We start from the raw sequence: 18,286 nt of genomic DNA, 5'->3' as shown, positions 1-18,286 counted from the left end.
ATCTTAATTGAAATTCTTTACCTTATAAAACTTAGTGTTCTTCTAAGTTTTGAAAAATACAATGAGTTTGCACTGTATGGTCAATGTATTGGGACACCTGACTTTTTCAGCCATATTTGATTTAATCTTCAAACTGTTACCGCAAAGGTGGAAGCACACAATTGCACAGGACGGCTTTGGAGGTTGTAGCATGAAATTTTCCCTTCACTTGAACTAGGAGACCAAAACCTGGTCCAACATTAAAATACCCCTGTGCAAAAAGCCAAATAGATAGTTGGATAGACAGAATTTATAACACCGAAGAGAAAAAGCAAGCAGATCCTCTTCTATAGAGATACAGTACAGACCGAACTCCTGCCCTACAACTATTTTGCATCATGTTGTAGCGCCAGCAATTGTCAAAATATTGACTCTTCTCAAGTTCTGTTGCCCTGCTAACGTTGTGAAGGACATGTGATCGGACGAGCCATACGAGCGTTACTGGAAGTTTCTGCTTTAGAAAAAGAAAAAAAAAAAAAGACTATGAATCGGGACAAAGGACAGCACAGCATTAGCGGGTCATGGAAGTTTTCCGGACTGCTGTAGCCACAAAAAAATAAAGCGCCACTGGGGAGAACGGTTGCCGCTACACGCAGACCTGACAGCTTAATTAGCGCAGCTGCTAAAGATTTATTGGTTCAGCAATCAGCGCCTGCAGCTTTAGCTCGCCTCAGGGGTGGATACACACAGCCATTATGATGCACTCGGTGGCCTGGTCAACCACAACACACACACACACACACACACACACACACACAGATCACATAAACATACACAAACCACTAATATCACTGTGGTGATTTTTACACAATTATGGAAATTGCACTCGTCCCTACTGAGATTTATAAAAAAATAAATAAAAAATTTATTCTGAAATTCTGATTCCTGATTGGTCAGAAAGCCTCGGTTCAAGGCATCTCACTGGATTATGTTAATGCGCTCAATCTTGTAGGTTGACTGTTACTATAATAACTCACTATACAAAAACTTTCAAGGATTAAGTAATTTTTTGGAAGGAGTCTCCAGTGTCAAAACTTACATTTTGTGCAAAAAATTCTTTTTTAGTAATGCAAAACAGAATAAACTGGAATTAGCTTGTTGAATGGATGATCCATTCATCCAACTATTATAACAAATAAATGGAATAAAATACTTCAGATTGTGCAGTTCGTTAAAAAAATTCACTTCGAGTTGAGACATGGCCTAGTGGGCAAGTCTACGAGCGTCGGTTCGCAAGCGGAGGGTGGAGCCTACGCTGCTACGTTTGCGTGCCGAGTGAAAATGTTAAGGGCCTTGCACAAGGGCCCCAATGTGGCAGCTTGGTGGAACAGGGATATAAACTTGTGACCTTCCGAGTCAAAATCCAATACCTTAACCACTGCACTATTACATATTACACCTTTAGAAATCAATAAATAGATACAACTTACAAAAAACTCTTTTTATTTGCACTGTCGCTTGTGTTTTTGGGCCGTATAAAGAGAGTGCATAGAGAAAGTTAAGTAGTGAAGGTTTGTTTTGAATGGTTTACACACACAATGCTTTCATTGCGTTCCTTCCTATAAAACTGTATGATACACCGTTGCTATTTTAATATACAGCGCATCCATCACACACACTCTTCCGTTCTCTGAGAGGGAGGCAGCAGCGTTGCATCAGCTCGGGCAGATTTAGGCTCCGTGCACCTCCGGGGTAGAGAAACAGAACCGAACAGAAATAAATAAGACACCTAACTTTACTTTACAGAGAACTCTTTGTGGGAAAAAAGCAACACGTGATACTGGATACTCCGGGGGTATCGATATATACGTCCCGCTCGTTTCATTTGAAAGAAAATAAAAAAAATAAAAAAAGAAAGGATGAGATGGAGGATGAGACCGAGATGGAGAAGTTAAAGGGGACAGACGAGTGTGAGTCCAGGAGTCTGAAAAACAAAAGAAGAGTGATCTTACACGGTCTGGTTTTCCCTCAGTTAAAGCCAATGCTGACCCCTTGTGTCTGCTCGGAGTATTACACTTTTACGCCTTAGCTCTCACAGCTGTATCTCACCGGAGCTAACAGCTGCAGCACACTGTGAGAACATGCTAAATTAAAAATGAGATACACACCGCCAGGGCTTCCTCTGGGTTCTCCAGTTTCCTTCCAACTCTCAAAAACGTGAACTGTCTATCATAAATTTCCTCTAGGTGGGAATAAGTGTGTGGCAGGATTCTATGGTATATTCCTGCTTCATGCACAAAGATCCAAAACGACCCTGACCTGGGTACAGAATGTTTTTTTTTTCTGGACTGCCTTAAACCAGAATCTTCAGAAAGCATTGGAACACAGTTTGGAAGAAAACCTGGCTGTAATCTAGTGTCTTGTGACATTTACACATCAGAACACTGTGTCCTTACTATTTACGGTTTGGTTACGGTGTAATGATTCACGTATTCGTACCAATATTTTGGTATTTTAAGGAGAACATTATGACAATTCTGCATATCGAGGAAGTGAAAGATGGAAGTAATGAAGACATTTGTTAAAGCGATTATTCAATTTAATCGATATATTAAAAAAAGTGTCATAAAAATCTTATTTTTATGTTTTATTTTATACAATATTATATTATTTTATATTATTTAACCAAGCAGGCATTTTATTTTTAATTTGTTTCAAACATTTTAACTGTTGATGTTCACAAATGTTAATATTAATAAATTGCATTAATAAAAAAAAAAAAAAAAAAAACACAAGCAATTTTTTATTTTGCATTTCTTCCCCCTCAAACCGAAGTTGACCCGAAGCATGATGTCACATGTACACAAGTATTCACAGCCTTTGCTCAATACTTTGTTGAAGCTCCATTGGCACCAATTACAGCCTCAAGTCTTTTTGAGTTTGATGCTACAAGCTCAGCACAACTATCTGTTTCTCCAATTCTTCTTTGCAGAACTTTTATACTCCATCACGTTGGATGGGGAGCATCGGTGCACAGCCATTTTCAGAGAGTCCAGAGCGCTCTTGAGCAGGTTTTCATCAAGGACGTCTCTGTACATTGCTGCATTCATCTTTCCCTCAATCCTGTTTAGTCTCCCAGTTCCTGCTGCTGAAAAACATCCCCACAGCATGATGCTGCCACCACCACTACACTGTAGGAATTTGGCCAGGTGATGAGCGGTGCCTGGTTTCCTCCAGACATGACGCTTAGCATTCAGGCCAAAATGTTCAATCTTTGTTTCCCATGGTCTGAGAGTCCTATAGGTGCATTTTGATAAACTTCAGGTGGGTCGTTGTGTGCCTATTACTAAGGAGTGGCTTCTGTCTGGCCACTTTACCATACGTACCTGATTGGTGGAGTGCTGCAGAGATGATTGTTCTTCTGGAAGGTTCTCCTCTCTCCACAGAGAAATACTCGAGCTCTTTCAGAGTGACCATCAGGTTCTTGGTCACCTTCCTGAATAAGCCCCTTCGCCCCAAATAGGTCAGTTTGGCAAAGTGGCTCCACTCTGGGAAGAGTCCTGGTGGTGTTAAACTTCTTCCATTTACGGATGATGGAGACCACAGTGCTCATTGAGACCTTTAATGCTGCAGAAAATTTTCTGTTCCCATCCCCAGATCTGTGCCTCGATACAATCCTGTCTCAGAGGTCTACAGACAATTCTTTGGACTTTATGGCTTGGTTTGTGCTCTGACATGCACTGATAACTGTGGGACCTTCTATTCAAATCAGGTCCAATCAACTGAATTGACCAGAGGTGGACTCCAATCAAGCTGTAGAAACATCTCCAGGATGATCAGTAGAAACAGGTTTAGTTTTGAGATTCATGGTAAAAGCTGTGAATACTTATGTACAAGTGATGTTTTGTAAATTGTTTCTTTTTATACATTTTAAAAGATTTCAAACACGGTGTCATTATAGGGTGTTGTTTGTGGAATCTTGAGAAAAATAATGGAATCAATTTTGGAATAACGCTGTAACTTAAAGCGCTGTGAAAACTTTCTGGATGCACTGTATATACACACACACACACACACACACACACACACACACACACACAGGATGTTGCTGTAAGTACCTATAGGAGCCTCCCCCAGGATCGTTGACTTTGTTCTTCAGAGCGCCTGAAAGCTGCACGCTGACCGCCGAGGGGCTTTTCCCTACCTGCACCACCGGACTCTTCCCTACAGCACCTGAGGAAAGAGAGCAAGTGGATTACGGACAGCACAGACACAGTCGGTCTCTTTTCTCGCATACTGAGGACAAGTGAGCGAATAAAGGGTTGAGAAAATTAATTTAATGTATGAAACTCTGTGAAAAGCAAACAAACAAACGCTACCGATGTTTTTCCGATGTCCAAACTCGTACCTGCCATACGCACTGTCTGTGTGATGACCACCGGCATCCGGACCTGTCCTCCTATCGTCCCTGTCCTCTTAATATTCTACGCACACAGATACAGAAAGCAAAAAAACTAAACACATTCGTGTGCACCTTCATACACAATTTTTATAGAAATTACATCACAATTATCAAAAGACACACACACACACACATATATATATATATATATAAAAACAGGATGAACTGGCAATGAAAACGGTGCAGAGGTTGGTAGGAAAAATGTAGAACAGAATAAAGAAAAAAACAAAAAGAGTTAAAGGGTGAGAAAGAGAGAGAGAGAGAGAGAGAGAGAGAGAGAGAGAGAGAGAGAGAGAGAGAGAGTGCATTAATAAGCAGGTCATCCCCTCTGTAGGGCCCCTGGCGAGACCCCCAGGGTTCTCATCTATCCTGCCCTGTTCTCTCATGCTGCATATTTCACTGCCTTGTTTTCCTGCAATATCACTACGCCATCAGCTCGGTCCCAAACCCAGCTTCAGGCCTCCGAGATGTGAAAATGCATTCGGTTCAATACAACACAGTGAGAGAGAGCGAGAGAGAGAGAGAGAGAGAGAGAGAGAGAGAGAGAGAGAGAAAGAGAGAGAGAGAGAGAGAGAGAGAGAGAGAGAGAGAGAGAGAGAGAGAGAGAGCGAGAGAGAAACGAGTCTGTGTCACAGTTAAGAAGAAACCATGATCTATATATAGTTGTATTGTGTACTGATGTGTGTTTATTATATGCAGAAAATGTGTTATGCACCTGGATGAAGGTTTTCAATATGACTTTATCTGATGTAGGGCTTGTCCAATGTATCGCTTGTCTGTTGCACCAACTGCCTGATATATGTAGTGCTCGTCTGATATATCGCTTATCTATTTGATCACTTGTCCAATGGATGCTTTGCTTGTCAGATTTTTCACTTGTCCGGTATTGCCCGATGTATCAGCTGTCTGATAATTCGCTTGTCTGATGCATTGATTTTCTGATGTATCGCTTCTCTGATGTACCTCTTGTCCAATTCAATGACAATGCTTGTCTGATGTATTAATTATCTGATGTATCAGTTGTCTGATGTATCTCTGGTCTGATGCTTTGAATGTCTGATTTATCATTTGTTTGATGCTTTGATTTTCTGATTTATCGTTTGTTTGATGCTTTGATTTTCTGATTGATCATTCGTCTGATGTATCGCTTGTCTGAATTATTTGCTGTCTAATTCATTGCTTGTATGCAGAGTATGCAGCACTTAATTAAAGTTTCACTTGAACAAAGTATCGCTTGTCTGATGCATCACTTGCCAGGAACCTGAATAAAGCAGTAGATTTATAGGGTCCGATCATACAATTTGTCCTTCACAGGAACGTGCTTTACATACTGGGAGTGGGAAACTCTGACAGTCTGATCTGATTTGACTGCGGCTGTGGTGCTGACGTCCAAAGAAAGCGCAAAGTTCAAGTGAAGTCTCCATCTTATGAAGTTCATAGTTTATTGTGCTGAGAGACTGAGAGAGACTGAGAGAGAGAGAGACTGAGAGAGAGAGAGAGAGAGAGAGAGAGAGAGAGAGAGAGAGAGAGAGAGAGAGAGAGAAGCCAGTGCCTACCTGTGGTGGTGTGATGGTGCTGTTGGGTTGCCGGGGGGCATTGCCAGTAGTAACAGCCCCTGCGACTGTTCCCGTTAGAGATGTGGTGGTCTTAGTCTGTGGAGGCTGAGTGAGTGACTGCTGACTATTCAACAAGGACAAACGCAACGCCGGCAGGCTTTTCTACACACACACACACACACACACACACACACACACACACACACACACACACACACACACACACACAAAGATATGCCATATGAATGGTATAAATATAAAGGTTTCTAGCTGAAATAAAAACGTTTTCGAGAGGAGGCCTGGAGTGCAGTCAGCATTCACATTCATCCCAAAGATGTTCAATAGGGTTAGAGCTCTATAGCAGAAGATCTTTCACTCCAACCCACATAAGGCAGATCTTCATGGAGTTTGCTTTGTGCACAGAGGCATGGTCATGCTGGAACAGGTTTGGGTCTTCTAGTTGAAATGAAGGGAAAATTTCATGCTTCCACAACCAAAGACGTCCTATACAATTGTGTGTCTGCAAATTTATGGGAACAGTTTGAGGGAAGAACCACATACAGCTGGAAAACCTGGTGGGTTTTTTTGTTGATGTATGTCTCACCTTGAGAAAAGGCACCAGGTAAGGCTGTGGTGATGACTTTAGCTCCGTCTGCAGCCGGCTGGTGAATTCTTCCGGTTCAATTTTGGCATCCTGAGTCAACAAGGGACGGAATGTGAGGTGAAAGGCGTTCATACGGCTTCTGAACATTTTAGAACTTATTATTTTTATATTATATTATATACAGTATCTCACAAAAGTGAGTACACCCCTCACATTTCAGCAACCATTTTAGTGCAAATTGTATATCAGCACAGATTTACTGTCCTCGGAAAAGAACTCAACGTACAGCCATTATTGTCTAAATAACTACACCCTCAGTGATCACAGCTGTACGTCGTGTAACCGGGCAGAGCCTCACGTCATGTTCATGTTTTTGTCTGCTTGACAGAACCATACAAATGTGTGTATCTTGTATTAGAGCAGTTAAAATGTGGTGCTTTGAGTACAATTCTCTCATACTGAACACTGGATGTTCAACATGGAACCTCATGGCAAAGACTCTCTGAGGACTTGAGAATCTCTACAAAGATGGCCTCGGCTATAAGAAGATCAGTAACCCCATGAAACTGAGTTACAGTACTGTGGTCAGGGTCATACAGAGGTTTTCCAAGAAGGGTTCCACTCAGAACTGGACTCGCAAGGGTCCATTAAAGAAGTCGAGACCTTTGTGCTGTGTGTCAGGTGCAGAAACTGCTTCAAGATACAGACGCTTGAGTGCTGCAGCGTTGCTTTAGAGGTTGCAGAAGCAGAAGGTGCAACAAGTCGGTTTGTAGGCCGCCATTTTAGAAGGAAGCATCTTCTGAAGCTGGTTTACAAAAAAGCCCACAAACAGTTTGCTGAAGACAACCTGTCCAAGATCATGAATTACTGGAACCATGTCCTGTGGTCTGATGAGACTAAGATAAACTTGTTTGGCTCAGATGATGTCCAGCATGTGTGGTGATGCCCTGGTGAGGAGAACCAAGAAAAGTGTGTAATGCCTACAGTCAAGCATGGTGGTGGTAGCATCATGGTCTGAGGCTGCATGAGTGCTGCTGGTACTGATTGAGGAAAACATGGATTCCAACATGTATTGTGACATTCTGAAGCAGAACATGATGATGATCAGAAACTGGTCCGAACTGCAGCTTTCCAACATAATAAAGAACCCAAACACACCGCCATGATGACAACTGCCATGCTGAGGAAGCTGAAGGTTGAAGATGATGGAGTGTTTCTCCAGACCTGAACCCTATTGAACACCTGTGGGGCATCCTCAAGCAGATTGTGGAGAAGCTCCATGTTTCAAACATCCAGCAACTCCATGATGTCATTATGGAGGAATGGAAGAGGATCTCAGCAACAACCTGTGCAGCTCTGGTGAATTCCATACCCAGGAGGATTAAGGCAGTGCTGGATAACAATGAGGCTCACACAAAATATTGACACTTTGGACACAGTTTTGACACGTTCACTGAGGGTGTACTCACGTTGGTTGCCAGTCATTTAGACAATAATGGCTGCATGAGGAGTTCTTTTTAGAGGACAGTAAACTGAACTTTTCCATGTTTCCACACGGACTGATTTTTCCGTGGAGTTTCTTATTTATATTATTATTGAGGTTTTGATTTTGCCTTTTTCATATGTATTTATTTATATTTTTAATATAAGCTGCGTGCTGCGAGCTGCGTTAATCGCACGTTAAGCAGTTTTTTTTATAAAAAAAGCTCCTGGAATAACCCTTACCCCAAAATGACTTTTCAGATTGTTGCCATGGTTACGGAGAGGACGCTACAGTCGGATATCAATGACTTGATCACCTAATTAACAGGATGTTACATTGTTAACCCGGTTTAAGTCAGTGATCTGTTGGGACTCACCAGAAGGTCCTGCACCAGTGCTTTCACGTTGCGTGACGTCTCCGGCAATGGGGAATTATGGGATGCGAGTTTGATCAATGTTGCCAGGAAGTTCTTACACTTTTTCACATTCTCTTGCATTTCCTGAAGAAGAAAGAGTGCACTTTATTTCCATGACACTCTGTAGGTATGTGAGAGTGTGTGTGTGTGTGTGTGTGTGTGTGTGTGTGTGTGTGTGTGTGTGTGTGTGTGTGTGTGTGAGCTAACGAACAAATAGAGATACTAAGGGCCAAGTCATCACTCAGAGACACACACATATACATATACATACATATAGATAGATAGATAGATAGATAGATAGATAGATAGATAGATAGAGAGAGAGAGAGAGAGAGAGAGAGAGAGAGAGAGAGATGTGAGAAAAAGTGAGAAAAAGTAAGAAAGTGTGAACACAATGATGAGATATGGACCTGCGAGATGACGGTTGCTCCAGGGGCAGGGCCAGCTGCTGTTGGTGGAGCCAGGGTGGGCCCCTGAGGGGCCAGAGCTGGAGGGTGCTGCTGGGGCGTTGTCACTGCCAACGGCGCCCTCTGGAGGAGAACATGAGAGAGAGAACGAGAAAACAGACAGAGCGATAAACAGGAGCTGACAAACACTGTGCCTCCAGCAAGGCCACACACTGCAGGCGAGAGGCACATCTAGTGTCATGTGACATGTCCTTAAAGAGCACGCATGCACGCACACACACACACGTTATATCGTGAATAAATAACACGTCTCACATCACGTCTAAAAGACATAAAGGACCAGTTATGGAGTAGCGGTTATAGAAAAAACTTATTCGGCCCTAAATCGTGTATTTTCTATAAAAACGTGGTTTTTATCCAGATCTGATCATTCAAATAGTTATATAGTACAAACGTAAATCAATATTCCTGATATTTAATTTTCCAGTGGTGCAGCAGGGAACATCCTCACAGTCGCACAATGTACGGTTTGAATTCATGTCTATGTGGTGGACAGAGCGTGTTAAAGTTAAAGTCGAGAGACACTCGGCGAATCGCATCGGTCTTAGTTATGCAGATGCACATCCCTAATGTATAAAAAAGGCAGAAGAGCAGTGAGAGAGAGGAGAAGAGGGAGGAAGTGCTCACAGTAACAGCAGGAGTTGTAGTTGTAGTTGTAGCAGTAGTAGTAGTAGAAGTTGTAGTAATAGTAGCAGTAGAAGTAGAAGAGGAAGTAGTGCAGGTCTGAGGAGCAGGACTCAGGGTTTGCGACTGAACCACTTTATTCTGAACAGCTGGACTCACCCGAGAGGTCGGGACCGAGACGGAAGCCTGCAGTCAGGAGAGGAGGAGGAGGAGGTTAAGGAAGAAAAAGCACAAAAGAGGCAAAAGGGAAAAAAAATGTGAAACGGTCAAATGAAACCCCAGCTCATGGTACACTTGAGATTAATGCAGAAACACAAAAATTTTCATTATTTTATATATTGTTTTATATTAAACATACAGAATTTAGAAAATAAAAGGTTATATTTGGTATTTTATATTAAACATATTCAGTACTTTATATATATATATATATATATATATAAATACATTTAAAAAATTTAATAAATAAATAAAAAGTTCCAGCCCTGAAAGATGCATACACACAAAATCAGGAAGACATGTTTCTCTCTTTCTCTCTCTCTCACACTCTTTATCTCTGCTTCTCTGTCTCTCTTTTCTCCTAGTGTAGGAAAGACAGCACACCCTGAGGAACCCAGAGAAAAGGAAAAAGCTTTGGGCAACAAAACACACACACACACACACACACACACACACACACATCACATACACACGCTTCACATCACATCACACCACATCTCTCACTCAAGAATAAAGGAGCTGTTGCTTTTTAAAACAATCAGGCAGCTGAATGATGAATGATTTAACACATTCAGAAAGACGAATGAGAGTCAGGACGGGTTTCAGCTACAGAGAAATGAATCTAAAATTAAACAGGCCTTTGCTTCTAGCTGCTCGAACCAGGTACAATAAAATATATATTATAGGATCGTTATTCATTCTCAGTTCAGAATACTAGTCTATTTGTCTAATATTTAAAGAAAGGATCTGAATTCCATTTACATCCATTTTAGGTCCTAACTGGGCTGGTTTAAGTAAATTAATAGACTGAATACAAGAATATCAGTTCATCTCAGTATTAGGATGTCTGCTTGATGCTCTAGATGTAAAGATACAAATACCAATTCCACCCTCAGTTTTATATATAATATGGAATAACACTACAGTAATACTGATCTGTAAAAATTATCATACATTGCTGCCACCTAGTGGCAGGAGATCGCACTAAGGAAAGAAATGTCAGACAGTTCTTGGACATTTCATACAAGTGGGTCATTTTTAGAGCTATAAAACATAAACAGAAGAATAAAAGTGTGTATTTTATACCAATAATATTCAGTATTTTATATTAAACATGTTTAGTATTATTAAATGGACATATTTAGTATTTTATATTGAACACGTATTATTGTATATCAAACATATTCAGTATTTTAGAAAATAAAAGAATATATTTTGTATTTTATATTGACCATATTCTGTACTTTATATTGACCATATTCTGTACCTTATATTGACCATATTCAGTACTTTATATTGACCATATTCAGTACTTTATATTGACCATATTCAGTACTTTATATTGACCATATTCAGTACTTTATATTGACCATATTCAGTACTTTATATTGACCATATTCAGTACTTTATATTGAACATATTCAGTACTTTATACTGAACATATTCACTATGCTGCTGTTTCTTTAATAGGGAATATTAAACATTTTATGTATGGAGAATAGTGAAATAATTGAGATTTTATGACTAATGTTCTAATGAGAGTCATTAAATAAGCATGTTATTACATATACACACTTCTATTATTCATCATTAATGTAGGTAACTTGCTGTCACTGTGTTTTAGAATAAAACCAGACCAGAATATTTTTTTCTTCCTGCAGATGAGAACACATTAATCAAACAAGATGAATAGAGACTACATTTAGTAAGTGTAAGCGCCAATGCTGTGATTAATTACATTCTAACAGGTAGAAGGTGATAAGCAAAACTTCCATGAAATATTAATCACCTCATTAAAACCAGAGACGGCGAGAGAAAGGACATGGACAGCGATTACAGCGAGCTGAGAAATGGGTTCGGAGCTCTGTACTTAATACACTAAACCTAAGAGATTAAAGAGACATGAGCGAGGTTTACATGAAGAACAATCATCTGGTGATAATTAAACAAAAAATCAGTCAGTACTAATACAGGGGGTGTGGCCTCTGTGTTAGTAAAGGTGAGGGAGGTGTGGCCTCTGTGTTAGTAAAGGTGAGGCAGGCGTGGCCTCTGTGTTAGTAAAGGTGAGGCAGGCGTGGCCTCTGTGTTAGTAAAGGTGAGGGAGGCGTGGCCTCTGTGTTAGTAAAGGTGAGGGAGGCGTGGCCTCTGTGTTAGTAAAGGTGAGGGAGGCGTGGCCTCTGTGTTAGTAAAGGTGAGGGAGGCGTGGCCTCTGTGTTAGTAAAGGTGAGGGCGGCGTGGCCTCTGTGTTAGTAAAGGTGAGGGGGTGTGGCCTCTGTGTTAGTAAAAGTGAGGGAGGTGTGGCCTCTGTGTTGGTAAAAGTGAGGGAGGGTAAATGTGAGGGAGGTGTGGCCTCTGTGATAGTAAAGGTGAAGGAGGTGTGGCCTCTGTGATAGTAAAGATGAAGGAGGTGTGGCCTCTGTGTTAATAAGAGTGAAGGAGGTGTGGCCTCTGCGTTGATAAAAGTGAAGAAGGTGTTGCCTCCGTGTTAGTAAAAGTAAAGGTGTGGCCACTGTGTAAATAAAAGTAAAGGAAGTGTGGCCTCCATGCAAATAAAAGTGAAGGGGTGAAGGGGGTGTGGCATCTGTGTTACTTAAAGTGAAGGAGGTGTGGCCTCTGTGCTAATAAAGGTAAAGGGGGTGTGGTCTCTGTGTTAGTAAAAGTGAAGGAGGTGTGGCCTCTGTGTTAGTAAAAGTGAAGGAGGTGTGGCCTCTGTGTTAGTAAAAGTGAAGGAGGTGTGGCCTCTGTGTTAGTAAAAGTGAAGGAGGTGTGGCCTCTGTATCTGTTAATTCTAGTGAAGGAGGTGTGGCCTAGAGTGTGTGTGTGTGTGTGGGTGTGTGTGTGTGTGTGTGTGTGTGTGTGTGTGTGTGTGTGTGTGTGTGTGTGTGTATATACCTGTGGGGTGGTAACTCTGAAGGTGGCTGTGGTGGTGGGGGCAGCAGGACGGGGCGAGAGGGCGCTCTGGGCCTGGGCTTGAGCCAGTGCTTGCTGTGGAACCATCATTAACTGCCCCAGCTCTGTCCGCACTAATACCATGCCTATAGAACACACACACACACACACACACACACACACACACACACACACAAATGTATATTAGTCATAAAATACACTTAATGAATTTAGATCAACTCTAGTCAAACTAACAGAATCACATGATCACCCAGTGTCTGATGTTACTCTCCATAAGCAGTGTTGGACTGTAATGAAGTAAATGTAATTCGTTTCTGTACTTAAGTAGTTTTTTTTACGTATCTGAACTTTACTGAAGTTTTTCCGTTTGGGGAGACTTTTACTTTTAACTTCACTACATTCAAATATCTTTTTACTCAACTACATTTAGCAAAATCGGTCGTTCCTTTCTATTTATGAGTGGATAGAAAAACATGCAGCAAGACATCAATCAGGGTAGAGGGCAGGCTTCTTTTAAACTTGTTTTGGTTGGCACTTGGCAGTGACGCAGCTGAGTTCAGTGAGGAGAATCTCCAGTGCAGCTTACATGCATTTAGGGTGATGTTTATATATGAAAGGAAGCTCTCAGAAATGTATCCAAATTCTGCTCTGAGAACATGTTCTTCATCATCCAGTGACGGTAGCTGAAAGAGAGAGGAGCTTTTCATAACTGAAACTAATCAATGGAGGGGACGTTGGGTCACGGTGTGATTCACGCAGGGCTTCATTCAAGATAGAACCGCCATCGCTGCTTGGTCTGTCTACTGATCACCAACATACAGTTCAGCATCAGTTCAACATCAAGCAGAACATTTAAAGAGGAATAAATGATGGAGAAACTCCAGACTCGAACTCACCACAACCCACGTGGACTTATTTGTGAGATTTTTTTTATAACAAAGGCAGAAGAATCAGGAACGACTAAAATGCGTGAACTTCTGATCAGAAGGTCATGAGTTCAAATCTCAGCACTATCAAGCTGACAGTCCAGGATCATTAAGCAGGACTGTTCATGTCCAACTTCTTCCTCAATTGTATAAATGAGATCACTTGTAAGTTGCTCGAATGTCATGAATGTTTTTGAATTGTTATACTACTGTTGGGCCCTTGAGCAAGGCCCTTAACTCTCTCTACTCCAGGGACATCTGATCAGCTCTTGGACCAGCTGGAATATGCGAAATAAGAATTTCATTGTTCAAAATTCATTATTTCTTTTTATATTTCTTTTATTTATTTTTTTCTTTGTTTTAATTTATTTTTTTACTTTTCTTCCATTTTCTCTATTTATTTTTTTTTTACTTTTCTTTTTTTTTCTTTATTTATACTTTTTTTTTTTTACTTTTCCTACTTTACTTTTCTTTATTTCTTTCTATCTTTGATTGTTCTTTCTATCTGCTTTTACTTTTATTAATTTACATTTTCTTTCTATTTTTTTTTTTTTACTTTTCTTTCTATTTCTTTCTCTCTATTTTTAATTTTTCTGTCTTTCTATCTATCTATTTTCTTCCTTTCCTTTCTTTTCTTTTCTTTTGATTTCGTTTTAATTGCTTTTTTCCTTTTCTTTTGATTGCTTTCTCTTTCACTGCTGGGCCCTTGAATGAGGCCCTTAACCCGGCAGTGAATGCCATAGTCAAATGCCATCCATATTGAAATAAATAAATACATTTCAAAAAGATCAGATGGTTATTCCAACACTGTCTTTTTTTTGTACATCTAATTTCATTTGGGACAAAACATGATAAAATATCAATACTTTGATAACCCTAATATTTTTTTCTGAAATATTGTGTACTTTAGTGAATCATTACAAACGAATAGAATTTTTATACGCCACATTTCCAGATGTTAAATGAAATTTATTTTTTTTTATCTTTAATTTTCTATTCAGTTTTATTCATTAATTCAGCTTCTCCCTCAGGGTGAATTTATTTATTTATATAAATAGAGATTTTGCAGGAAGTAAGTAAATCGTTCAGCGCAGAAAGAAAGACTTTCACTTTATCGTTTACATTTAATTACACTGTTACACTCTCTTACAAAAGTATAAAAAATACTACAATATTTATACTGTATATACACACACATTATATTTAAATACTAATAATTGTCACTACTTATAAATAATATTTGTAGCTTCTGAAGTGAATTTCTTCAAACGAAATACAAACAAATAATTTATTATTTGATACTTATAATTTTCCTTTTATTTTCTAATACACAGTCATTTCATAAACTTTATGGTGTTTTTGTTATTACTATTATTATTAATAATAGTAATGAAAATAATAATAATAATAATAATAATAATAATAATAATAATAATAATAATAGGGGGGAATAATATTTTTTCTTTTAAAGCATCAGTTTTTGCAACTTCAAGTCAAGTAGCAAAAAATATTAAACACTTAAAACAGTAAATTATTAAACACTTAAGTTATTAAAAATTTTGTAAACAGTAACAATTTTTTTACAAAAATCCAATTCAATTATATTTAAGATCATGTATAAAATCATATAACTTTAAAAAATGTTTTAAATATTGTCGTATTATGATTTGGTTCGGTCTTCATATTTCCAGCGTTCTGTCTCATGGCAGTTTATTCACACTCAGGGTCTCGTCTGCGATGAATTTGTGACCAATATTTTCAAAGCTACAGAGAAATTTTATCTGGTGCTACTGAGCTCATGTTATTTCCCTGGAAAATACATGACATTTACATTACAATCAAATAAAGTGCAGACTTTTACTGTATTAAGTCACAAAGTTCTTTTTTATAGCAGATTTCTGGAGTGTATTTCTATAACGGTGCTGTGAACCACATGGTGAGTAAATGTGTGAACTCGTGCTCCTACAACTTTCCATCACTTATTTGTAGGACGTTTCTTAAAAGTGTTGAATTTGGGTTATATTTATCATAAAGATCTACCAAAAACAATTTATTATGGAATGATTTTTCTCTGATTACATTTTTAAACTCCAGTAAGATCTTGCTCAGGGTGGTGGTGGTGGATCCGGAGCCTATCCCAGGAACATCTGACATGAGGCTGGACTACACTCTGATAGGACAAAAGCCGGAGGAAACCCACACCCACACACACACACACACACACACACACACACGAGAAGGACATGCAGGGAAATGCATACACATACACAGCGTAAATATCTATATATCTATAGACCAGGACCAAACAGATCCTCTGGCTCTGAGTGATGTTCTGCGTGGAACATCACTAGAACAGAAGTAAAGCTCACAGCCAGTTCTTCTCACCTGCCGGAATTGTAAATCCTGGAGGAAGCTGGATCGTCGCTTGCTGCTGTGGCGGTCGGACGATGAGTTGCGGAGCCGTGATCCTCTGCAGTGGAGCTGCGGGGCGAGGCTGAGGTTGGAGCTGAGGCTGGGGTTGAGATTGGGGCTGCGTTTGGGTTTGAGGTTGGGATTGTGTTTGAGGTTGAAGCGTGGGTTGATGCTGTGGCTGGGATTGAGTTTGAGGCTGGAGTTGGGATGGAGATTGAAGCGGAGTTTGAGGTTGGGTTACTGTTTGGGATTGGGGTTGGGATTGAGGCTGAGACTGACTTCTGGATTGAGACTGGGATATGGATTGCGTTTGGGATTGAGGTTGGGATACTACTTTTGATTGGGATTGAGGTTGGGATTGGGACTGTTTTTGGGATTGAGGTTGGGATACTACTTGGGATTGAGGTTGGGATTGAGGCTGGGAAACTACATGGGATTGGGATTGAGTTTGGCATTGAGGTTGGGATTGAGGTTGGGATACTACATGGGATTGCGATTGAGTTTGGCATTGGGATTGAGGTTGAGATAATACATGGGATTGGGATTGAGGTTGGGATACGGTTTGAGGTTGAGACTGAGTCGCTGTGATGCACGCAGCACTCGGGACAGAGTTCACACCCCCAGGCTGAAGCTGCTGCACATCTGCTTTGGTCTTGTCCTGGTCGATCTCGGCTTTCTTGCCGTGGTTCTCGCTCCCTTGCTGGATGAGCGCGGACACGCTGGTGCCGTTCCTGCCCTGAGCGATGCTGGCCACGATGTGACTCGGGAGTCGTTGAAGCGCGATCGTGGGCGTCCCCTTGTCGAGCGCGACAGACCCGCTCGCGCCGGACACGGTGTACGTGGTAGGGTTGGCGCGCGCCGTCGCCATGGAAACCGCGGCCGCGGCGCTCGACGGCGGGCTCGCGACTCCGGCGGCGCAGGTCGCGGCGCCGTTCAAGTTGCGCGCCGCCGCGGAGCCCCTCGCGCCCCCGCCTCGCTTCTTCCGCGTGCCGTAATGCCGCGACGTCTCCACGGAGCCCGGGGCTGGTGCGGCTGCTGCTCTCCGCCCGGCCGCGGGAGAAGACGCCGCTCCATCCTGCGCGGGAATCTTAGATGACGGCGAGGAGGACGAGGAGGATGGGGATGGAGATGTGGAGGAGGAGGAGGAGGAGGAGCAGGAGTGTGAACGCGAAACGCTCGTACTCGCCTTCACGCCGCTCTCCGTGGCCGCTGCGGTGCTCTCACCGGGGTCCAAACCTCGCTCCGTCCCAGCTTTATGTTGTTGGAGATGATGATGATGATGATGATGATGGTGATGATGATGTTGATAATGATGATGTTGTTGTTGCTGCTGCTCCGATGGAGTACTAGCCCGAGAAGCTAACGATTTCCCGACGAGATGCTGCTTGGCTCCGCCAGCTTTGTTTCCGCTTCGGCCGACGAGCTGCGACTCCAACGAGCCCACCAGATCGCTCACGGCTTTCTCGTCTACCTCTGAGAACAGCATATCTTCCAGAGGGTCGGAGGCGCCCGCCATCTTTAAGGGGAGCCTTGTCTAAATTGAACAGGGGGGGGCGGGGCGCCAGAGGCGTCCATAGTGCGCATGCGTGTTGCTATGCATTGTGGGAATGGGCCGTGACGTTGAATAGGGTTTAGTTTCGCTCCCTGTGTTGTCTCGTGGTGCAATTAAATAAAATAAGAAACATTTCCGGTGTAATATACCCGTTATTAATGCCTTATGGATGTGTATTAACTGTTTTTAGTCCTTTTAGAGTCACAGTTCTACTGACTTTCACCTTACACAATCAGCCAGACATTTACGTTTATGGCATTTGGCAGAAGCTCTTTATCCAGAGCGACTTATATTTATCTCATTCATACCACTGAGGGTTAGGGGCCTTTCTCAAGGGCCCAGAAGTGGGATTTCTCAAGGGCTTAGCAGTGGTGTGATTTGAACTCATGACCTTCTGATCAGAAGTCCAACATCACCAGCTACCACCTCCTCAGATCTACTGTGTACTTCTTACATTCAGACTTTATGTTCGAATAAAGTGATTTAACAAAATGTTTCTGTTTGACCAGCAGAAAAAAACTTATTGCCTTAATCTCATTGAGAAATGAATGCTCATGTCTGTTTAAGGTTATGTATAAATTTAATCTTAGTTGTTCTATCTATCTATCTATCTATCTATCTATCTATCTATCTATCTATCTATCTATCTATCTATCTATCTATCTATCTATCTATAT

The 18,286-nt window shown here is 41.2% G+C and overlaps 1 protein-coding gene across 4 annotated transcripts in view; it reads right to left on the bottom strand.

The window, feature by feature from the left end:
* Positions 1–18,063, bottom strand: part of LOC310732036 (transcription initiation factor TFIID subunit 4) — an 87,884-nt gene extending 69,821 nt beyond the window's left edge. The window contains exons 1-9 of one of the 4 annotated variants that reach the window (XM_083552215.1): positions 16,031–18,063; positions 12,702–12,844; positions 9,594–9,776; positions 8,910–9,029; positions 8,461–8,583; positions 6,602–6,691; positions 5,998–6,159; positions 4,388–4,463; positions 4,098–4,212 (exon numbers count right to left, since the gene is read on the bottom strand). In XM_083552215.1, coding sequence (XP_083408341.1) covers positions 4,098–4,212; positions 4,388–4,463; positions 5,998–6,159; positions 6,602–6,691; positions 8,461–8,583; positions 8,910–9,029; positions 9,594–9,776; positions 12,702–12,844; positions 16,031–17,573 — 2,555 coding nt within the window. In that variant the 5' untranslated portion in view covers positions 17,574–18,063. The remainder of the gene's footprint in view (positions 1–4,097; positions 4,213–4,387; positions 4,464–5,997; positions 6,160–6,601; positions 6,692–8,460; positions 8,584–8,909; positions 9,030–9,593; positions 9,777–12,701; positions 12,845–16,030) is intronic. The other 3 variants (XM_083552214.1, XM_083552216.1, XM_083552217.1) reach the window with 3 other exon arrangements.
* Positions 18,064–18,286: the final 223 nt, after the last annotated feature.

The sequence above is a fragment of the Silurus aristotelis genome, assembly GCF_946808225.1.
Source record: "Silurus aristotelis genome assembly, chromosome: 10".
Classification (NCBI taxonomy): domain Eukaryota; kingdom Metazoa; phylum Chordata; class Actinopteri; order Siluriformes; family Siluridae; genus Silurus; species Silurus aristotelis.
This window is presented reverse-complemented; position numbering and strand designations above follow the sequence as displayed.